The sequence below is a fragment of the Coffea arabica genome, chromosome 2c (genome assembly GCF_036785885.1).
Source record: "Coffea arabica cultivar ET-39 chromosome 2c, Coffea Arabica ET-39 HiFi, whole genome shotgun sequence".
Lineage (NCBI taxonomy): Eukaryota > Viridiplantae > Streptophyta > Magnoliopsida > Gentianales > Rubiaceae > Coffea > Coffea arabica.
In genome coordinates this window covers 18,788,058-18,812,098 of record NC_092312.1, presented here as the reverse complement: position 1 = coordinate 18,812,098, position 24,041 = coordinate 18,788,058, and the positions used below count along the sequence as shown (strand labels likewise).

Below are 24,041 nucleotides of genomic sequence, written 5' to 3'. Positions count from 1 at the left end.
TATGGCTGGAAAGTAAAGGAGAAGCTGAGATTGTCGAATAAAATTTGTTTAAATACTAATTTTGTACTCAAATGTGTATTGAACAATTTTTTATTAATACATATATCCGAAGTCATCCATTTTTTTACCTTAACTTCCAGACAACAACGTTAAAATCTCCTCTTCTTTTTTTTTTTTTTTTGTCTTCCATAACTTAACATTTCCCATGTTTTCTTTTCTAACATAAACTCCCAAATTGGCTACATTGATAATTGCAACTGCCATATACTTATCGGAACAGTTCTCAACAGTTCACCTCACTTCCCTCTCGTCCTTCTGTGTTGGTTTAATTTCGAAACATTTTGCAAGGTGCTGTAAGTTGTTATAGTACCTTAGATTGTGTTTAGTACCTTGACGTCGATTACTTTCGAGTGTTAATTTAACTTTGTTGAAAATTTTCAATTATCTCGACGGTTGAAAAAATGTAAGTTGTTATAGTAATTTTTGTGCATAGTTATAGATAGCTTAACATTCAGCGGAGTCAGAATGGTTTGGACGGATTATAATTGGGCGATGGTATAATTAAATTGATCCATTTATACTAAATAGGCATAAATGTGCATGAGTTTATGACCTGTTTGAAATTCTTTTTTTTTAATTCTTTCCAATGACATTTTATTGTGATTTATTAATAAGAAATTCAAATATATCCCCTTAATACTCACCAAATATTGATTTTGAATGTGTAATTACTTTTAAATGGGTTAAATGAGTTAACCCATTATCTACTAATTAAATGAATCTAACTGAGTTACTCATGTAAAGTTAAAATTCATTCAAACTGTGTTGCATTCTCGGATCCATTTATTAATGAGCGAGTTTGGACGAATCAATATAAAAAGGTTGTGATTGACACTTTCATATCATATCATCGGAGATAATGCAAGCTCCAATTATATAGCCTGTACCTCTCAAGTTGTAGTATTGTCTCTAATTTTGCACGATACATGTAATTATAATTAACATGTCCCCATTTTTGTATAAAAGCAAATTTCTCGGCTCATTCAATTAAATTAGTAGTATGAAAATTATAACTACACTAAGGTTATTTGAATTTATATCAAAAGTCATAAAAATTACAAAGTTCAACTTAAGAGACCCTTGATCCGGACAAGTTACTATTTGAAATTTGGAGGCAAGTATAGTGTAAAATATATCGAAGAATAAAGAAATAACTACGTCACATTTGAGAGGTGAGAAATGTCAAGGAAACAAAAAAAAAAAAAAAAAGAACGACTTTTGATGATTTCATATTTTTTGTGACACAATATAATAAAACAACATTTGGTGATTTCATATTCTAGACTTACATTACAACTTACTACCTCTACACATTTATTGGCCATATTATAATATTTAATCACAATTAATCTTCTATCAACGACAAGATTCATACAACAATATGTATTAAATTGCATAAGATTTTTTATTTGAATGCAGCATGCGAACAATATACAGGATATCTTAAATTCCAAATAAAAATATTGAGAGTGGAAATATTTTTTGCCAGATATTTACACTAGATGGTAATTGGACCAGAATAATTGCAAATATATTAGGTAAACTAGAACTGATTGTGTTGAATGGGCACTTAACATGGAGTACAAAACTTAAATGGGAAGTAGATGAATATCCAAAGATTGTGTCGCCGGTTGCGCAAATATCTTTTTGTAGAGTCCCTGATTGGAAATTTTCAGCCGCGCGAGTCAAAGTCTGAAGTCTGGACTTCTCTGGTAAGTAATCTTGCTAAAGCTAAAAGCTGGCGGAAAGCGCTTAAGCACCTGATAATTGAAACGGAAAATCCCGCCCATCGAATCATTATATATAAACCCTAAGCCCTAAACCCCCGAAATTAATTACTTCTGTCAAGAGAAGCTCTAATAGTAGTATACTACTGGCATGTTATGATTGATCTGAAAATGGCGTCATCCGAGATCGAAATGGTATCCGACTCCAACGATCAGAAGAACGCTTGTCAAAACCCTACCCAGGTTGCCATTGTTGACATTTTCTCCGCTTCCGCCTACGGCGACTTCGACAAACTTCGAAATTTCGTCGAAAACGACGGCGTTTCTGTCTCCCAACCCGACGGCAACGGCTACTACGCTCTCCAGTGGGCTGCTCTGAATAATTTCGCTGATGTAGCACAATATATCATCCAGGTAATTGTTCTTTAGGAATTAATTAGTGTTCGAAGATTCTTTTTTTTTTTTTTATTGGCTCAATTTTGCTCCAAGATCGAATTATTTGGATCATCTTGAAGCGCGGTGGTGATGTTAATGCTTCGGACAATTCTGGACAAACGGCGTTGCATTGGGCGGCTGTCAGGGGATCAATTGCAGCTGCCGATGTTCTGTTGCAGAACGGGGCGCGAGTCGAGGCTGTTGATGTTAATGGTTATCGGGTAATGTTTTGCTGGCTTGTTGAATATTCTTATGATGTAGTAATTACCGCTGAAACTTACTTTCAGTAGTGTCATTGTTCATTATTCCATGTAAGATGCAATTCAAGTTGGATATTTGTCGGAACGTAAAAACACATTCTATTTGAAGTTTTTAATTTTTCTTGGGGAGAAAATTTAAGTATGAACTCGGCAGAACTTTGTGCACCCAAAATTAAAGGTTGCTTTTGATTTAATTCAGATAACTAATACCTTGGCAGTTAATTTCAAAGTAGTAACTACTGACATTGCAGGCAGTTCATGTAGCAGCTCAATATGGACAAACAGCATTCTTAAATCACATTGTTGCAAAGTATTATGCTGAATTTGATGTGCCTGATAATGATGGAAGAAGTCCCCTACATTGGTATGTTATATTTGTTTGCTGCATCTGTATCTTCTTCTTCCCCTTTTTTTTCCCTCTTCCTTTTTTCTTCTTTTTTGCTTTGGGTAAAATCCCTCCAGCATACCACTTGTTCAAAAATTTTCAATACCTAGATGGGGCATCTAAATGAAATTGGGTAAAGGAATTGAGTGGAAAAGTTGGAAGACAAGAGGAACAATGAGATATAGATGGAAAGTCAAAATTGAAATTGTGTGCTATTGCATTCTCTTGCTTTTTTTGTCACATTGAGCGGTAAAATGAGTCTAGATAGAGAAATCTGGTCCCATTCTTATTCTATTAACAGGGCTATTTCTAATTTTCATTTTTTGTTCTAGAACTACCGATCTAGTCATCTATTATTGTCAAATAAGAGCAAAGGGGTGATCCGAATCTTGTAATATCTGGAGTTACCTGGATTAGCGGTTTTAATGACAGATGTTGTTTTTTGTCTGCTAAATGCATCTGTCTGCCATACTAGCTAATATGGTAAATGAAAGTACAACTTAAATGTATTCTGAAGTGCTTACTTAATGATTATGTGCAACTCTGCTTATCCATAGAGGCGTATTGTTCTGTTAGCTGAAGATATTGATCAGGAGTTTTCTTTTACTTGACCATCATATTGTGGGTGATGCTGTGATTCAGTTGTTGGATTAGTTACTCTTTTGCTTGGCCTTTTTTTTTTCTCAGTTAGTTTAGGTATTATTATCATTATTTCAATAGTGACATACGATGCCAGTTTCCTGAACTTGAGTTTCTCTTCTGCTAATGGGCCTATGCCTGCTTAAATGGCCTCTTTCAGGGCTGCTTACAAGGGATATTCTGATACAATCAGATTATTGCTATTTAGAGATGCATACCAAGGGAGGCAGGATAAAGAAGGTACGTTGATATTGTATTGTGGCACTTTTGCTTGTTCTGTTTATCCTTGGAGTCTTTGTTGCTCAGCTCGTTGTTAAACCCGAAAGCAGACAGGTTGACATGACAAGACACGGGTATGTGAGTGCACATTACATATTCCATTTGGTAAATGCCTGATGGGTTCTTTGAATCCACAACTAGTCTGCCAGAGGCTGTTCATCCTTCACGAGGAGGAGGAGGAGTGAAGAAGAATTGTTAGTAGGACTGATGCAACAGGGGGTGGGGGAAGAAGGGGGAGAGGGAGGGTAGAGAGAGGTTCTTTACGTGAGTGGGACTCAAGGGCTTTTGTTGAATTCCTCAAGGATATTTGATCGTGCAAATTCACTTAGGGTGGTGAATATCCATTTTGACTTAAACATGTATGTCACTCGGATACTTTTTGTATTAGTCAAAGAACTAAAGGCAACTGTGGGTGACACAATGCTTTATACATTACTTGACTGGACACTTATTTCCGTAATCTCATTTGATATAACTCGTTCTGGCCAAATTGATCTGTCATTGAAATGTAGGCTGTACCCCTCTGCATTGGGCTGCATTAAGAGGATATGCAGAAGCATGTACTATTCTCCTACACACAGGCACTAAGGAGGAACTACTAGTGAAGGATAAGGCTGGGTTTACGCCTGTACAGCTTGCATTTGACAAAGGTCATCGACATATTGGTCTTTCCCTCGTAGGTAACTTTGCATTGGTATAACTTCTAGTTGTATATAAGATTAGTAGCTGTTACCCCCAAAACTGTCTGTTTCAGGCCTTTCAAGTTGCTGAAGTGTTTTACTCAAATCTGATGGTGGCTCAACGTGCAAAGTTTTCCATACTCCACCTACTGTAGTTCTTGGCTCATGATACACATTTAAATATTTAACAATTTTAAAAGATGGGAGAATGAGAATACACTAAAATCCATATTTCTTTTGATAAACTTTAGGAGTATTGACAGCTATGCTGGTGATGCTTCTCTTGTATGCAGGGCAGGTAGTGCTGTCATGTTTGAATTCAACTATATTTGGTTCTTGTTTTATTTTTTTATTTTTTTGGTTCTTTAGCTAAGGGGCTATTATATAAATTGTGAGATGGTAAAAGTTATGCATCCTAAAGTTAGAATTTTAGAAGTAACAAAGTAAACAAAGTGACAAAAAATCCTAATCTAATTAGGAGAGTTAGTATGTGTCACATATAACTGAAATAGCGCATTCTTCTGCTTGTCAAGTAGAGATTTTTCTTTGACTTTCCTGTCATGTGAGTTGAAACAATTTATCTATTCTGCTCGAGTATCAAAATAGGACAGTTTTACCTTTAGGAAGGCTTTTGATATGATCTGATTTGTTTTTGTTGCAGTCTGATGCTCTGCGTGCACACAGTAAGGGATGGCAGAACAAAATTTTCCCTTGGAAGAACGGAAATATTGGTTATGCTCCAATTCTGTTCTCTCTTGTAGTTTTCAACATCATTCTCTTCATGAATTCAGTCATTTTTGGTAATTCAATCTATAAATTTTAGACTATTCCATATATCAAGTTAGAATTGCTTCCTTGCTAATCTTTTCAAAACACTTGTGCTAGCTTCAAACATGACAAAAGTAACTGCTGTAGTTGGACTTTGGGGATGGACTGGTGTTTCTCTGGCAGTGGCAGCACTGGTAATGTTTGTCCGCTGTAGCAGGTATGTATCTTTTCACCCTATACAGAATATTGTGCTATGATTTCTTTTGATCTGAATGCCATTTTGTGTGTGAACTGCATTCTTTTGCATCTATCTTTTCATTACTTGTGTATGCATTTGATTAGTCTAGCAGTTAACTTCCAGCTGATAAGTGTCATCAACTGTGATAGACTGCTTACAGAAACAAGTTATGGGTGGAAAATGTGAATTAGCAGGTTTCCAGTATTGCTGAATCTGGAAACACAGCTGAATGTGAATCATTTAGTTATAGAATAGAGTTTTTTTACTTTTGCAGACATGATTGCTTTTCTATTTAAAATTATCATAATTTAGATTTCTATACAAATATACTTAAATATTGTCAAAGTATGAACAGAAAACTCAATTTAGTGAGTAAGAAATCATATTGTCCCCAAAATTTGCTTTTGTACTAAAGCATCTACAGGTAGTTTTTGAGTAAATAAGCTAAAGCATGTCCTAGGTTAGATCTGTCAAATTTGATGAAGTTATTGAAGTTCAATTCCAGGACTCAGAAAGATTTGCTATGATCTTTTAGAGCACTGTTTGTGACTGGGGCCCAGTAGCTTTGTCATGATTTTATTTTGAAAAAGTGATTGTGGTTGGCTTGGAACTAGTATTTTGTGTCATCACCAGCAGTTGCTTATTTTATGTGTTTGAAGTTCCTATTTCAGCTTTAATTTTTCAGAAACAATTGATCATCTTGTCTGGGGCTTCTTGTTTGTTCTGTTTATTGTAAATGTCAAACATGGTATCGCTAGTTGCATCGGTCCTCATTTTATGATACTTAGCACATAATCTTCTGCATAATTTTTTTTCATGTTGTCTGATGGCACTTTCTGATTCAATTGCAGCAAAGATCCAGGTTATATAAAGACTGGGATGGATAGTCATTTTGACTCAGAGGTACTTGAGGTCTTCTGTGTTTCTCTGCCTATCACCTTCTTGGATCTTCTTTTTCTGCAAATTTTAGATTTTGGTATGGCCGTCTTCATCTTTTGATTCTTAATTAGGTTATTTAACTTTCGCAGGATCCTTTGTTGAACATTGATTTGAACAGTTCCTCAGTTTGGACTGGAAATTGGTCTCAGCTCTGCCCTACCTGCAAGGTTTTATAATTAAGTTATTCTGCTACCAATTTAATATGCTCTAGAAATATGTAAACTAACTTTTCTTTATGCTAATTAATTAAATTTTGAAGCAGAGTATGTAAAATCCTTTGTATCTTACATTTAGTAATATGTGGGTCATCTCTCTTTTTGGTTTATGTATAGATAATAAGACCAGTTCGCTCAAAGCACTGTCCAATTTGCAAACACTGTGTGGAACAGTTTGACCATCACTGTCCCTGGATCTCAAATTGTGTGGGCAAGGTAGGTCTTAGTGTTATTTGCTGATTGAAGTAACTATATTGCAGTCTGTTTAGGTTTGTTCATAGTTTCATAAGAAATCTCGGTTATTCAATATTGGTTCAACTTGTTGGTTCCTGCTTGTTTCTTACTCTTATTAAGCCCCTGTGTTTCCCTATTTGTCCTGGGAGAATGAGCTTCTTTTGTGGCTTCGTGATAGAGATCTTAAGTTGGAGTCACCTTTTGACGTACTTCAATTCTTTTACACAGAATGAGATGTTTCACTGGTTGCCTGCCTTTGTAATATAGCCTTATGATGGGATTCTGCGACAGAAGTTATTAAATACAGTTTGGTCTTCTGCTGCTATCTTTCTCATATATGATGCTGTTGATGCTGAAATGTACTGAATCCTGCTTTGCATTTGCAAACTCTCTCTGTTAATTCATGTGGCTTTGGTTTCATATATGGACTTTCTCTAACATTATTATCTAAAAATTTGCTACTATTGGTGGCAATACTTGTAGGTTGTTTTACACTTTGCAGTTACATACTGAATAGTTATCCTTGGCTTCACTATTTCTTTTCTTCTGATGTTTTTGTAGAGGAATAAACGTGACTTTTTCATTTTTCTCTGTTTGGGGATGATGACATCATTAATTGGTGCTGCTGTTGCTCTTCAAAGTAAGTTGGATAAGTCTTTGATAGCATTTATGTCTTCACTTACTCACGAATAACAATAATGTCTTGATATGGCAGGAATTTGGACATCAGTATTTGTGCTACAGGGAGAAACATGGATTCATCACGTTATTTTTGAACACCCTGGGGTTGTCGCATTTCTTATCATGGATGGATCTATTCTTCTTGCTGCTGCAACTCTATTGATAGTTCAAGTTTCACAGGTAATGGATCAACACCCTCCTATTCACCACCACATAAACACACACAACTGGGGAATAAAAGAACAGATAATGAAAGAGAGTTGGCAAGAAGAAACAAAATTTTCTTTTGTTATGCACTTCCTCCCCCTGTGGCCCCCAGAAAAAGAAAAGATTCAAGCTTGTATTGTTGGGGTGAATTGTGACGGAAAATTCAGGTTCAAGTCTTGTGGTCAAAAGTTGTTGCCTTGTTGCGGCAATGTTAGAAATTGAGTGCTTGGCCCCCTTCCCACTTTTGCCAAATTCGAAGACATAGCTTAGTTTGAACAAGGAAATTCCATTTTTTGTTTTGGGTTTTAACTTTTCACATGGTGAAAATGTTGTCTTGGATGCTCAGTCGTGTTTGGTACTGGTAACTGATCAAGTCTTCTGCCGCGCAGATCTCTAGGAATATTACCACAAATGAAATGGCAAATGCTATGCGTTATGGATATCTTCGCGGGCCAGATGGCCACTTTCGCAACCCGTATAACCACGGGTGCAGGAAGAACTGCTCAGACTTCGTCATACGTGGTTATACGGATGACAATGAGATTGCTTGGCCTCCTTTACAGCAGGTTGCGAGGTAGTGAAAGTTGAAGATGCTGGCTTGCTATTTGAATGGGAATCCATTGCTACATGCAAGTAAATTCTGACATCTGTCACGGATACAATGTAGATCAATTTGAAATAGGAAAGCAGAACTCAAAGATTGTTTACACTTTGTACAAAGCAAAATCTCAAAATTAATATTTGGGGTGGGGGGGAATGTACATTGTCTTATTGTGGAAGTGGTATCTTCTCTCTATGTACTTGATTGACAATCAGAGATTATAGTTCAATTGAGAAATGGGTTCATTACCGCAAGAATTGTGTTCGAATTTTTGAGACAGATCGTTGGCCTGAGTTTAGAGATTGTAGTTTTGCACTCACTGACATAATCGCCGATGGCTTTACTAATGGTTAGAGAAGCTATTGTAGATGCTAATTAGTACAACTCCTTCGCTTAATTGTTGTCAGCAATTATTTTTTGTTTAAGGTGATCTTGGGCTCCCGAACTCGCGCAGTTGAAGCCGACAATGTTAACAATTCCTGCATTAATGCAAGATAAATGGATCCGCAAGTGTTATGTAAGACTCCCTAGTTCGGTAAGCTCGGACGCAATGCGATAAAGTACATATGGTCACCAACTGGAATGAAGATGCTAAGCTGCTGCTTCTTTTTTTTTTTTTTTTTTTTTTCCTTGGCTTTAGGTCATACAGAGCTTTAACTAAACCGGGTAGATACACCAGTTTCACCCTTAAAAAGAAAGAGAACAAGGAAAGACACCAATTTGGGATTCACAGAGATGAGAAGAAACCTCAGAAATGTCCATGCAACAGATGCTAAGCAGTTAATAGCAGATACGATATCAAAGCTGCTGAATTCCACTTGGCCACGTCTGGTTCTTCACGGGCTCCAAAATCTTCTCAATTTCAGCCAGTAATTTCTCATCCTTTCCTACTGTTTCAAGCTCTGCTGCAGCCGCTACATTTTGTTCAACCTGATAATCAACAACTTTGTTTGTTACATGTATCAGTGGAACTGATGGTTAAAAGTAGGAACCAGCAGCCCCGAACTCATTACAAATAGTAGTTCCGCTAATTCTTCTTCTTTTTTACCCATCCCTCCCTCCCCTAAGCCTCCCTAACCCCCAAATCTGGCAGCCAGGGACGATCCCTGGTTCCGCCAATTCTTCATGGTAATTATATTATGCTAGGCCTTCTTCTTTTTAGAAAACCATCTTAAGCTTGTCAGGTGCTGTATCAACGAGGAAATGATAAGACATTACTCACAATCCCCTAAATTCCTTACTTTTAACCTAAATTTAAAGTTGTCTGGAAAAGTTAAAAATAACAATTGAAGAGACATGGAATGAAACAAAATTTTACATGGAATGAAAATCTGAACAAAGAAGTAATCTTTATAAGAGAGCTTGGATTGAATCCGTACATCTCTTTATAATTCTTCAAATATGGAAATCCAATACCATCAAGTATTTATCTCAAAAGAAAAACATGCATGCTTTGCATTTTCCACACGCGTTTGTGTTCAGATCCTTATCTTTTATTGGAGAAAGGGCTTAATAATATTAATGATACCAAAGACTGTGTAAAATAAAACAGTGTAGCTAATCGTGAATCTCTTAAAGCATGGTCTAGGTGAAATACTAAAGAAAGATCATTGGCTAACAAGGAAAATTTCTCCACAAAGCCAAATTTTGTAATTTGTATGTTGTTGACATTCAGGCTCAGTATGGTAACCTTACCTGTGTGACAGAGTTCATTCCAACCAGTATTGTAGAGATGTCTTTATTTGATAAGCTGAACTGAATAGCTAATTTAGATATATTCTTTCCCTTCTCCTTACAGTAGGCAGAAGCAGATTGACATGCAACCTGAGGAAAAGCAAACTAAAGTATTTCAACCAGATTGGGAGTAAGCTCCAGACAACGGCACATCCAGAATAATAGTAAGGACTTAAAAGATGACTGCGTTAGTAGTGAGCATACGCCAAGATGCAATTGATTTGTACTGCACTCAAGCAAGCAGACAAGCGTTCTTCTAAATAAAACTTATCTCCTGTGGGGCTAATCTCATAGAGTTTGCCCACTCATCTCCTGAGATTGCTCTTTCACCAGAAATCCTCCATCACTTTTTTGCACCTTGTAGGATGGGCATTGGCCCATTACGAGGTAATTTCTCCAACACAACTTTGAGAGAAGTAACTGACACACAGTGCAATATACATAACACACTTTAAGCTACATAAAGTAAGGTTCTTTACAGTGAAAAAATTGAGGCTTATGCAAGACCATGATCACCTTGTCATAAAGCATCGAGGTAACACACTATATTTGTCTGACATCAGTTTTGTAGCATTGACGTCTAAGATGAAGTTTGACACAAAAAGAGGTCAACTATGAAAGTAGCATAGATACTGGAATAACATTTGTCAGGTTAACAAGTAATACAATACGAAAGGCTCTCACCATGACACGGCAACAAAGAGACCAAACTTGCCAGTGTTTACATTCTAAATTACGTGCAAAGGTTAAGAAAGTATGTGTATTTAGCTCTTAAAATAAATAAAAACTAGAAAAGGATGCTAATCAGAAAAGAGAATCAAAACCTTCAGTTCAGGAAGAGCAGGGTGCCACTCTGGAGGACCACTTTCTGTAAGAAGCCCCATAGATAGGGGAGAGGCACTTATCACCCCAACACCCTTGCTCTTTAAGTAGGGCAGTAGACCTTCCAATGTCGAATCATTAATGCTATAGTGACAATAGGAGAGAATCACATCAATCGTACCTGGTGGTACTCGATCAAGCACATAAGTAAAAATCCCTAATGGCAATCCTGTTATACCAATAAATCGCGTTTTCCCTGCTTCCTTTAGTTTCAGAAGGGCAGGAATTGTCTCGTTTACAATCTGTTGGAGAAACAAATAAAACGAGCCACAGAGTTCATAACTACCTAATAAAATAATTTTCTTATCCCCTACTATTCAAAATGCAAGAAGTACAAAAAATACAGCACCTGATCAAGAGAACCAAATTCAATATCATGACAAAGCAATATATCAACATAATCCAGGTGCAACCTTTCCAAGCTTTCATCGATACTTTTGGTCACTCTCTCAGCACTGAAATCAAAACCCTCCTGATATCTCCCACATTTTGTAGATACAATGTACTGATCTCTAGCCACCCCAAGTGCTTTCAAACCCTTCCCCAACATCTTTTCCGACAAGGTCGCTCCATAGTACCTAAATCGCATAAAAAACAATTGTCAAATGTTACTACAAATTAACCCATTTTATCAGCAAATTACAAAAAGAAACCAGCTAATTAAAATCAAAATGAAAAACGGGATTTCTTTTTTCTCACGGGGAGGTGTCAAAGAAGTTGATGCCAAGGCGAAAGGCTTCACAAACGGAGGCGATTGCTTCCTCCTCAGAGACGGGGCCGAAGACCCGGCCAAGTGGGGAGGCGCCAAAGCCGATGGAGCTGAGCTTGAGGCCGGTGTTGCCAAGAGGTCGGAGCTCGAGGGGTGAACCAGCTGCCATCGTTTACTTCTGGGAATCTGATCCCGATTTGAGGATAAAAATAACTGGGGGAAGAGGAAGGAGATCAACTCAACTATTATCGGGAAGAAAATGATGCTGTTCCCGGCAATTTTTAACTGCGAAACTGCAGCACGGAGGCAATTATTAGCCGTGATCCCATGGAGTATGATAAATCATAAATGTCTTAATTATTAATCGGAATTATTAAGCACTGACTAGCTCATGTTTGATGGGAAATTTCACCATCCCCTTTCGCTATCATACTCATGTAATTCAATAAAGTCTCGTAACATCATTCAATAATCTAAACTCTTAAATTCGAAAAAAAAAATAATCTAAACTCTTAAAACTATTTAAAAATTGATATCTCTCTTTATACATCCAACCTTGAATTGCTACATGACACTATCGTAGGTACCTTTTGTAGGACCCTCCCGTTTCGTGATTCTTGGATACGTCTCCAAACCACATTTTGGAGGGAATTCTTAATTCTGGTCCCCTGTATAAACATACCTTATTAAGCACTAACCAAAAATTATGTTTCATCTTCTTTAATTAATTGCCAAACTGCGGTTTGGAGGGAATGACAAATCGTGATCCCCTGTATGAATAAACCTTATTAACCACTGTTCTTTCGTTCGCTTTTAGTAATCACTAACCAAACAAAGTGCCGTTTGGAGGGAATCATCGATTCCTGTCCCCAAATATACCTTTTCAACCGCCGACCAAATTGTGTTTCACGATTCTTGGATAGATTGCCAAATCGCAATTTGGAGGGAATTAATAATTGTGGTTCCCTGTGTAAATACATTTTTTTTTTGTCCATGCAGGAGCGTCCGGGTCAATTCTTACGGGATCCGACTAATCCCTTGCGACCCGAGCTTGGAGCCCCAACCCGACCCGAACACGATAAATGCGCGGAAGAACCCAACGTAACCGAGACTCGAACTTAGGAACTTAAATGCATTTGGTTAACTTTTTATTAGGGACATGGCTCCAGGGAAGCTTCGTGGTGGCAGCAGGCCCTTTGTTTGTTTCCTTTGTGTTTGTTTCCTTTGTATATTATTAAACAAGATATTTTGTTTCCAATTGTTGTGAATCAACGAACCAACACAAAAAAAAAAAAGGAGAGAGAATGGGTTACAACATGCTATAATTGGATTCCAAGGTTGTCATTGAAGCACACAGTTGTCCTTTCTTTTTCTTTTTTTTTTTACCTTAACGATAATATTTTTACATGTAGATGAGTTTAAAGAAACTATCTATAAAGAAACTATGTATAAGGAATTAGTAGATTTAAAAATCCGGCTAGACTCAAAGGGTGCTTTAACACCTCTTTTTAATTTTTTTTTACTGCAGGTAGGATTCAAATCCCCAACCTACAATCCAAAAAGGGACTAAACTCATGTTATTGCTCGGTGGTTACACCGTTATTCTCTCTCGTATGACAAATTATATAGTACTAGTGTTTTGACCCGTGCCATGCACGGGATATTTCAAATCAAAATAATATTTTATATATTTATATATTGTGGTACAAAATAATAAATATATATATAGACTAAAAATTTTAAAGAAGTGTATGCTTAATATTTAAAAAAAATTAATCTATAATGATTTACATGATAAAAGAATTGTTAACGCATTTAAGGAGAGGGTTAAGTTGGGTAGTAAGGTGTAAAGAGTTTTCTAAAAAAAAAGTTAATTTATCAATATCTGACAAAACATATTATGTTATATCCATATATCAAAACTTATAATATAAAAAAATAAATTATAACCAATTTATTTTCTTCCATTTTTAGAAAAAAAAATCTTTCTCCCATCTTGTGTCCCTAAAATTGTTGATTGCATTTAGATTAGTATTTTTCATAAATTTTAACGTATATTTTTAAAAAAAATTCTCCATAATATGTGTTTTTAGAGTTCTCAAAATTATTAAAAATCACCATCATTTTCCTCTTCTCTTATACGCTAACTAGTCATCAGATGCCTCCTACGACTTTCATATCTTCTATCATGGTACCACCCTCTCTATTATTATTATCTTTTTGTCATTTTTGTCATATCCTTGTAATCCCCTTTCTTCTTCTTTAACTTATCCGCCCATCCTTATAACTCGTATTTCTTCTTCAACCTTTCCTGCTACTTTTCAATACCTCATCATTTTCTTCCCTCCCTCCTCCCCCTATACCTAACTTCTAAATTTATATCCCTGCGACATAATACATTTAACTTTACCTATCATAATGAAAATATAAAATTGAAAATTAATTACAATGGTTGCAATTATTAGTATCTAAAAGTGAAATGCAAAACTGATAATATCTACAATATCCTCAAATACTACAATCAATATATATATATATATATATATATATATATATATATATATATATATTTAACATAGCAAATACATAATTACATATGAAGACAGCAATAATAATATAGAAAATTATTAATGATACCAAAAGTTATCCTTAGTGTTTGGCTTTTGCACTCTTATTCAATTCTAATGTCAAATTTGTGCCAGATATATACAAATTAAGTAGTATTTTAGGGTTGAATGTTCTATATCTTTCTCTTAAACTATAATATTACTTTTTTAAAAATTTTTGGTAGAATTGGTGTTGTTATTATCATTATTTTTTTTTTATCAAAAATGAATATTTAAAAAAAATTCAAGTTAAAAGGCTAGTAATACTTTGTTTTTTATTTAGTGATTTCATAATTTGGATTTCATGAATGGTACCATTCTTGATTTTTTTTAAATCCAAGACATTATTTTCTATTTAATTTTGCCTTTTTACTTAGGATTACTAAGCTTAAAGATAAAATATTATCAGTTACTTTTTTACTTTTACTAAGTTTGGCAATATTTTCTTTTTATTTACCCTCCCACTAATAAACTTCAAACCAAATTCCTATATAAGCGGAACCACTATTTTTTAAATTTAGAAAGGTATGGAGGCCACTTCTTACTTAAGAAAATGTTATTTGCACTCAATTTTTTATTATTTGCAATTCCACCATTTGTTTTATCATATAGTCTAATTAATGAAATTTATATGATCAAAATGATTATTGAAGTGTGAATAACAAAAATGGAGTGGAAATAATCTTACTTATTTAAATTAATAAGAAAGCATGAAAGGATGTTATATTTATTATCTTTTCTTATGGTCTTATAGAAGTTTTAATTATTGTAGATTCATAAATAATGCAAGACAATCGGAAATGTGATGGGTTGAAATTTAAATAAGATAACATGCACATTAACCAACAATTTGAATTGAAATGATTTTAAGAAGTAACCAATAATTTCAAATGTGAAGAATAGATGTGGAAGTTGAGAGAAATATATTTTATAAATTAAATTAAATGTGAAATGTTAGAAAAATAGAATTTGTAGTGAGAATTGGTTATGGCATTGAAAGAGTAGAAACGACAATATATGGCATTGGCAAATTCGCAAATTCTTGTTTGGAAGGGTTACAATTGTAGTGGAAAGGTGTGTGTGGAGTGAAATTTAATTTGAGCGCTAATAAGGATACCAACATGAAGTGGAAAGAAATCATGCGCAATCTTATGATGGAATTGGAAGAGTTTTAATATAAGTGACATTCTTGATTGGCAAAGTTTTAATTGTAGTGGGAAGGTGTGTGAGGAGTGTCAGTTGGAGTAAGGTGTGTAAAGAGTGTTAGTTGGAGTTAACTTCTTGTTTGAGGGAAACGTGGGGGTGTAATGTGCCCATGATGTTTTTTACGAAATAAATTAAATGTAAAATACTAAAAAAATAGAGTTGAGAGTGGGAAGATTTGTGAAAACTTGTTGCTAAAAATCCCTTCTCAAATTTATATAGATATAGATATAGATATAGATATAGATGGTCAAAGAAAGATAAAAACACACACACACACACACACACCCACACAAGGAAGAGTAATTTCATTTTTTATACGAACTCAATTATCAAAAGGCCCTCAATAATAAAATGGGATTAAAAAAAGTAATGTTCATACTTCCTAGGTATAGGTGGCTAACAAACTCATTTATCTAAATTTATCCATAACCACCCATTGATAGATTTTTTTTTTTATATTTTAAATTTTTGTATATGGGTATAAATGGGTTACATAATAATACCTATTTGCTTAACCCACCAAATCCAATTAATTCGTGTAGAATTGTTTTCCTCCATACCTCCTTTCTTTCCCTACCCATTTAGAAGAAATTTGAAACTCGCATTTGATTATTGAACTCATTGTTGGAGACTTTCATGCATCAATATTGCTAAAAGACTTGTATATCGTGGAATATTTTATTTTTTAGCCTTAACAAACATTTGATGTATTTTTGACACAGATAAATATCCTCCTTAATATTTTTCTACATTCTTCATTTTATCATGATATTAACTACTTTTGTTTCATTATTATTATTATTATTTGTTAGTTTTATCTTATTATTTTATTTTCTGGTACTTTGTTAACTTGCTTATTTTTCAGCATTATCAATTTATGATAAGTTTTAGCCTGTTTTCCTACCTTGCAAAAATGAAATTTTAAATATATATACGAAAAAAATGCTAATGGTTCAAAGTATTTGGATTAAGTTTTTATGTTAACTTTCATAGTATTTGGTTCAAATTTTTATATTCTTATTGTTCAATTATTAAATAGTATGTAATTTTGCAACATAAAACATGGATAGAAAAAATTGGTAATTAGGCTTATTGAACATTATAAGCAAAAATATCTAAAACTAATGAGGGTGTAAAGAGTGGTATAAATTAATAATTTAGTTTATAAAAATGAATTTAAATGAGTTTATAAAAAGTTAAAATAAATGGATAATTGAATTATCTAACTCATTTATATCCATATAATTAAATGGTTATAAAATAAAGGGATAATTTCAGAAACCTCCCCTGGGATTTCTGACATTTACACTTACCTCCCCTGTAGTTTGAACAATTACACTGACCTCCCCTGAGGTTACTAATCCTTTACAAATTCAGTCCAAATGATTAAAATTATTTTAGAGAGTGAAATTAGAATTTTGTACCTGATTTGTCCTTTGTGTCACATGTCCAATGAATGGCAAAGTATTACAAATTAATTAACAATTAATAAACTTTAACGAGCGTAGTTTATAAGCAAAATACGTATTGCCTATTTAATGTACCAGCTCTTTACATATATTTTACTTTCAAACATTTACTTTATCACAAATATTTATTCTCAAATACAGATTTGTATTTACTCTCAAATATTTAATTTTTGTTAAATACAAAACCTACCAGTTTTTCTTCCGTAGAAATATTAATATAACATTTTTTCAATTTTAGTCACAAATATTTATGTATTTAATATAAATTAAATGATTCAGAATAAAATACTCATAAAGAGCTAATACTTTACTTGTGTAATGGATGAAAGCCATAAAAAATTAACATTTTATAGGCCATTTCTTTTTTTTTAAAAAATTTTAATTTATATTAAATAGATAACCTATTGATTTTCTTTTTGCAAGAATATTATTGTAACACCTTTTAATTTTTAATTACAAATATTGATATATTTATTATAATTAAATATTTAAAAATAAAATACCTGTAAAGAGCTGGTACTTTAAATAAGTTATGCATATTTGCCTATAAACTACACTCCTTACTTAAATCAATAAACTACACTCCTTAACTTAAATCAATAAACTATACTCCTTACTTTAAATAGTGTAGTTTATAGGCAAATACGCATATCCTATTTAAAGTATCGGCTCTTTACAGATATTTTATTTTCAAATATTTAATTTATGATAAATATATTAACATTTGTAATTAAAAATTAAAAAGTGTTACAGTAATATTCTTGCAAAAAAAATCAGTAGGTCATCTATTTAATATAAATTAAATACTTTTTAAAAAATAAACGGCCTCATAAAATATTAATTTTTATGGTTTTCTCCATTACATGAGTAAAGTATTGGCTCTTTATGGATATTTTATCCTAAATCATTTAATTTATGTTAAATACATAAATATTTATAACTAAAATTGAAAAAGTATTATATTAATATTTCTACGGAAGAAAAACTGGTAGGTTTTGTGTTTAATAAAAATTAAATATTTGAGGATAAATACAAATCTGTATTTGAGAATAAATATTTGTAATAAAGTAAATATTTGAAAGTAAAATACCCGTAAAAAGTTGATACTTTAAATATGTAATACGTATTTGCCTATAAACTACGTTCCTTAAAGTTTATTAATTGTAAATTAATTTATAATACTTTATCATTCATTGGACATGTAACACAAAGTACAAATCAGGTACAAAATTCTAATTTCACTCTCTAAAATAATATTTTAATTATTTGGACTGAATTTGTAAAGGATTAGTAATCTCAGGGGAGGTCAGTGTAATTGTTTAAACCACAGGGGAGGTAAGTGTAAATGTCAGAAACCTCAGGGGAGGTTTCTGAAATTATCCCTAAAATAAATTAACTCACTTATATCTATTATTCATTTCAACCTGTCCAAATCACCCATTTTTTATCCCTCTACCCCTAAAGGACACTGACAACGGAGTGGGAAGGATTCACGAATTATTATGGGGCATTCTTTTATTTCGGAGAGAGTGGAATGGTGTGCGGGCAGCTGGTCTTCGAGAAACAAACCGCATGTTATGGGCTGCCTTCTGCCAATTTTTAAGAGTTTTGGGTGGATAAGAACCTTGAAACGCGATTCCGTCCAGACATCACGGGCCTTGGCTCATTGCTCTAACCTTTCACCTTTGCGGGAGAGGCCTTTTCAAAAAAATATTTTTTTTTCTGGGTACAATATTGGACTCCAGACCCAAAACAGAAAAAGAAAATTGCAATAACAACCCTTTATTATTATTATTATTTTTAAAAAATTCAACATCATATAAGGGGAGAGTGGAAATTGGAAACGTACAAGACACATCTATATCTATATCTATATGTATTCAGGAAGGGATTTTTAGCAGAAACCCTCTCAATGACTTCTAAACTTCTCATTCTTTTTTCTAGATTTTTGTATTTATTTTAATACATAAAATGTAGTAGGTTATAACCCACCTTATCACCCATCAATATTCCCACTATCCCACTATCTTAACTCATCCTATAACCATTCCTACAAATTCTCTATTCCCACTATCCTACTATCTCACCCCCACTCTCTCTCATTTTCTTATTTGTTTTTGGTTCTCTATTCATTTTGTAAATGTATTGATTTTGTTTCTTTTATGAGCAGTAGTGGAAGATATTATGTGCAGAGACTTTAGCAGAACTCAACCTTCTTGTGGAGAATTGGAAATATATTCTTGCCAACTTAATTTTTCAGGTCAGTCCCCTCTACCTTTTAAGTATGTTTTGCTTTTGCTTTGCTTTTTGTCATGAATGATATTGCATTGATTTCCTGATCATCCATTATTTCTGAAAATTTTTTACAAAATCCTATGAACGATTGTTTGCTTATTGTTACACTGTAAAGCAAAGATAGTCAATAGTGGGATAAAGTATAAACACAAAATCACAATCGCATTTCTAACATAAGGTATTGCTTGCTTATATAATTGCGAATGGTATAGATTCATGATTGAGGGTTTTACTATTTCTAACATAAATTGTATATTATAAAAATTTATTTGTTTGTATTACTGAAATTTTTTTAATTATTTTTTATTGCACATTTATCACATAAAAAAGGTGTTACGATAGTTATTTTCATAATTTTATTCCAAAAATGATCGTGCATGAAATAAAAAAAATATTTTTTTGATAATAAAAAATAATTAAAAATGATTTATAATTAGAGAAAAACAATTCAGATACTACTAATAACTAAGGCACTATACGCCCATTATTAAAATTGGATTAATTTTTAATTTTGTCAGAAATTCTTTTGGCAAAATTGCATTCTAGCATTTCTTTTCTTTATCATTTTCTCTCTGCATTGACTGCAATAATTTTCACTTTACTTTTAATGGTTGGCCTTTCAAAATTGGTAGAAAGAGAGTTTATTAGCATTCAAATAACTGTTCTATGTTGCATCTTTTTAAGATGCTAAAGAAGGCATGAAACTTCTTGAAGGATGGTATCCTACTTTTTAGAGTTTGAATCACAATATTACCTTCATTTTTTTTTATTTTTGTATTTTTGCATCCACTGGATTAGAAAAAACGCGTCATTCTAAGTTTGGATAATGTTCAGTAGTGATGCCAAAGACCTAACAATATCTATATGAAAAAAAAATCCAAGGGACATAATTATATATCATACCAGATATCAGGAAACTAACTGCATAAAAGAAATAATCCTGACTCATATTTCGGCGCTCTACCTGACTCAAGACAGTGATTTTAAAAAAAAATCTGGTTTCTCTTGGTATTTGAAAAATTCTGAATTCAAACTGAACTTAAACCAAAAGAATAAATTAAAAATTATAGAGGCTGCCAAATTAAAAGACAATATTGAATTGGATATTAAAAGATGGTTTAAACATAGTAGGGACTACGAACCAAAATCTTTGAAAAACAATTCTGTATCAAAAAAAAAAAATCTACAAGAACAAATTCATTTTCCAAAAAAAAATAAAAAATAAGCCTATAAGAACATACGCTCTTTTCCAAATTTAATAATTTATCCACATTATGAACATATTATAAACTAATACATTCATTTTTATTTAATATTAAAAATTGATTTTAAATATACAAGTGATAGCAGAGGGAATGAAGCAGTTAGCGACATGTGAAAAAATCGAAAAGGACAAAAGCAATTAGAGGGATAATTTCGCATAAAATTCATGGGTTAAAGTGCAATTTGAGGTATAGATGGGAGGCATTTTAGTGCATTTATTGGTTTATTTTCAATAAGTGGTGATTGGTTTTGCGGGATTTGGGGGGTCTACATATACCAAAATATATTTATAAAGGGATTACTTCATTAACTATGAGTGCTAATAACAATTCTATTGGTGCGTAATTTTCACTTGATTACAACACAATTGTATTAAATTCTATTGATGCTACTTCTATATTAACTATTATATTTTTTTGTTAACAATTCTCATACAATGTATCACTTACTACACATAAAATAAATACAAAAACTATTTATTTTTGATTTAATATATATATTTTTTCTAGATCAAAGAAATGAAAATATTGTCTCTCTTCAAGTTCGACAGCCATCCGCATCACCAATACTTTTGTGTGATCACGGTAAATATACAGTTTTTTTATATCGTCAAAGATCGTGCATTTTCATTTGTAGTACACACTCCACAAAATTCAAAATAGTTAATTAAATTATCAATTTTGGCTTTCGTACTAAAAGTGGATTGGTGTGAAGAGTGTTCGCACCTTCAAGAAAGATTATCAAATCGAATGCTTAGTATTTGTAAGTATTTCATTTTAATAACATTCAATTGCATTCATTTGTAGAAATATATCATTCACTTTTTTAATATAAATTTTAATTTTTTTTTCAGGATCCATCTTTCGAAAAAAGACAGTTCTTGAATGATATACACATTCTATTATATTTCAAACTATTGTTAAACAGATATTACATTTAAATTTTGTTGGTTCAATTTTTCACCTTTAGTTGTTCACCATTTTATTTTTTTCAATAATATCAGCACCGTGCGTAGCACGGGTATTCACACTAGTTAATTATTATTGCTCGAGGAAGACCGTCTCTTCAAAAAACCATTTTGAGCTTTGATGCCAACCGCTGTTGGCGCGGCACAAAAGGTTAAAGAACGCCATTACAACGCTTTCTTCTTGCTTCTTGTTGTGTTACGAAGTGCACCAAAATTTTCAGCAACTAATGAATTTAACAGACAAGACATGATGGATTCCAACTTTGTTTAGGAAATTGCACGCGATCATGCGAAACCAAATCCTCTAGTAAGACAATTTGCTCGAGATTTGTGAAAGAAAATCGGGAAAACAAGTTAGAGGAGGTGGAAAACAGTTGCACAACTCATCATGAACCACATAGGTAAGCAAAAAAGCAGGGCTAAATGATGGTTCCCAGCTATTATTGATTCATTCATAGGAGTAGTTTACAATAATATATTGAGAATGAACGAAAGAGTTCACAGAGCTGGAATACTAACTGTTTCTGCTATGGATTTTCCTCACCTAACTTTTTTTGTAAGCACTCTCAGCACCGACAACAGGTAAAACTTTCATATGTTTGGAAATTTTGCTAAAGCAGCCAAAGAAAATTGTTGTGTCCTTTCACGATTAACATGGTAAGTAACATGCAGCCAAACAAACAGCTTAACATAAGCTGTCCGCGTAGGATATGCGTTTTCTTTCGTGGGACCTTTTCTTTTAACTTCGGTCGGGTGATGTGAACAGTTAACTCATGTGTAATGGACTTTGATGAGCTCGATCAACACGTATGCAGTTAGTTTCTCTCCATTGAGTTTCTCTCGATTGCTTCGAAGTTTATTGGTCTAGAAGCCGAATTGTCTCCTTCAATTTCAGAAACAGCCCAGAATGTTCGTGACGCTCTCCAAATGAGAAAAAGGAAAAAAGAAAAAACAGCAGCAACAGCAAGAACAGCAACAGAAGTTTCGAGTATGGTGCAACCCTGTAAGGTGGCCTTTTCTTTCTAGGTGTGGTTAGGGGTGCGTTCGAGTCCAGTCGAACTCGAGTAGTGCATTATTTGATCTCGACTCGAGGTAAAATAACTAAGTTTGAAATCGAGTTCAAGTTTGTCGAGTTTTTAAAATTTTAAGTTTAAACTCGACATCAATTTACGTTACTCGAGTTCGAGTTTAATTAAATCTAATCAATTTAAATTAAATTCAATTGAGCCTATTCGAGCTCACGTAATAAAAATTAATATTTTACATATAATTTTAAATAAATAATATTATTGACATTTCACAATAATAAATATAAAAAAATTAAAATATATTATAAAAATTTGATTAGACTCGTCGAGTCTTCGAGTGCAAAATATTGAACCTCGAACTCGACTTGCTGCTTCTATTAAGCAGCTCGAACTCGGTCAAAACAAACTCGAGCCGAGCTACTAACTGAATAGCTTGCGAGCTCAAGTCAAACTACTCATTCCAGCATCAGCCCTAGAGCCCCCGTACGAACTGGTTATCAACTTCTTGCTCTAGGCATGGTCAAATATTTGGGAAAGAAGAATAATCATTAGGGTTAGCTGATATTTGATGATGCTATTGGTAGCCAGCCAGTGATAAAACCAAAAAAAAAAAAAAAAAAACTTAGGTAGCTGGTAAAATTAATTTAATTATGGCACACTCGATCTTCTTCATCTAAAATATCTGCTGTGCAAACCAATGACGAAAGCAATAGTCATTTGTTCTTCAATCTTTTTTCTGGTAATGATAATATCAAACGTCATACTTCACTTAATAATAAAGAATACCCTGTTAAAGTCCCACAACCACAAGCCCGTAACCATAGATACATGCACACACACACACACACGTATTGTCCTAAAACACCCTAATTATTTAATCATTGCGGCTTCTAAATGAGTAGAAAATTTTGCAAGCTCTCATAATTTAAGTCTCAATACTCTTATAGTCGCTGCCCCTCCACATATTAAATATCATGCATGCTTCATATATTTATTCCCAGCACACTTATTAGTACAAATCCTACAAAATCGTATGGAGGATGGGGACGTGCACGTTGAATTAATTGATATGGAGATATCATCTGCCGACCAAACTATGCGCAGTACATTCAGCTGATGGGTCCAATTTTTCCTTTGTAATACTAAATTGTTTTGGGAATGAGACTTCAGTAATTTACCAGTTTTGGCTTGGCCCCAGTTTATTTTCCCCTCTTTTTTTCTTCCCCTGCTATTCCTAGAAGCGATCGTGATAATTTCGACGTGCGGTGCTTCTTAATTTTGCTTGTTACCGAAAAGAGAAATAGCTGCTTTTGCATGCAGCTTGCAAATCATCAATGATCTCATCTTCTCCAGTTTTACGTTTGTTACTAGTTGCTTGGTGGTTTGAAATGCTCGACTTAGTAGTTTATAGTAATTGATGGTTCCAATGATCAAAGATTAATTTTGTACGTAGCATGATGATGCCGAGACAAATCTATCCATCCTACTTAAACAGCCGATCGAGCAGAAAACAATTTCTGATATGAAATTGAAA

At 33.4% G+C, this 24,041-nt stretch overlaps 2 protein-coding genes across 4 annotated transcripts; one reads left to right on the top strand and one right to left on the bottom strand.

Annotated features, from left to right (window-relative positions):
* The first annotated feature begins 1,768 nt into the window (after positions 1-1,768).
* LOC113726547 (probable protein S-acyltransferase 23) lies at positions 1,769-8,627 on the top strand. The gene is made up of 13 exons (XM_027250325.2): positions 1,769-2,201; positions 2,303-2,443; positions 2,734-2,846; positions 3,667-3,746; positions 4,298-4,461; positions 5,127-5,265; positions 5,351-5,450; positions 6,323-6,374; positions 6,500-6,577; positions 6,743-6,841; positions 7,421-7,499; positions 7,575-7,720; positions 8,137-8,627. The coding sequence occupies exons 1-13, from the start codon at positions 1,944-1,946 to the stop codon at positions 8,323-8,325; spliced, it is 1,638 nt and encodes a 545-aa protein (XP_027106126.2). The 5' UTR covers positions 1,769-1,943; the 3' UTR covers positions 8,326-8,627.
* A 299-nt stretch (positions 8,628-8,926) lies between these two features.
* Positions 8,927-12,398, bottom strand: LOC113726548 (L-galactose dehydrogenase). 3 transcript variants are annotated; one of them, XM_072074947.1, is made up of 6 exons: positions 12,261-12,398; positions 11,664-11,966; positions 11,314-11,542; positions 10,907-11,206; positions 10,044-10,172; positions 8,927-9,278 (listed from the first exon to the last, which is right to left on the bottom strand). In XM_072074947.1, exons 2-6 carry the CDS (start codon positions 11,840-11,842, stop codon positions 9,147-9,149), a joined length of 969 nt encoding a protein of 322 aa, XP_071931048.1. In that variant the 5' UTR covers positions 11,843-11,966; positions 12,261-12,398; the 3' UTR covers positions 8,927-9,146. The 3 variants fall into 3 exon arrangements, with proteins under 3 accessions (XP_071931048.1, XP_071931047.1, XP_027106127.2); XM_072074946.1 differs by lacking the exon at positions 12,261-12,398 and adding an exon at positions 12,059-12,174; XM_027250326.2 differs by lacking the exon at positions 12,261-12,398 and having other exon boundaries at positions 11,664-12,142.
* Between the last annotated feature and the right edge of the window lie 11,643 nt (positions 12,399-24,041).

Coding starts and splice junctions, on each gene's coding strand:
- LOC113726547 (XM_027250325.2), top strand. CDS start 1,944: ATGATTGATCTGAAAATGGCGTCATCCGAGATCGAAATGGTATCCGAC. Junction 4,462..5,126: donor GACATATTGGTCTTTCCCTC/GTAGGTAACTTT, acceptor TTTTTGTTGCAG/TCTGATGCTCTGCGTGCACA. Junction 5,451..6,322: donor ATGTTTGTCCGCTGTAGCAG/GTATGTATCTTT, acceptor ATTCAATTGCAG/CAAAGATCCAGGTTATATAA.
- LOC113726548 (XM_072074947.1), bottom strand. CDS start 11,842: ATGGCAGCTGGTTCACCCCTCGAGCTCCGACCTCTTGGCAACACCGGC. Junction 11,543..11,663: donor AACTTCTTTGACACCTCCCC/GTGAGAAAAAAG, acceptor TATGCGATTTAG/GTACTATGGAGCGACCTTGT. Junction 11,207..11,313: donor AATTTGGTTCTCTTGATCAG/GTGCTGTATTTT, acceptor TTTCTCCAACAG/ATTGTAAACGAGACAATTCC.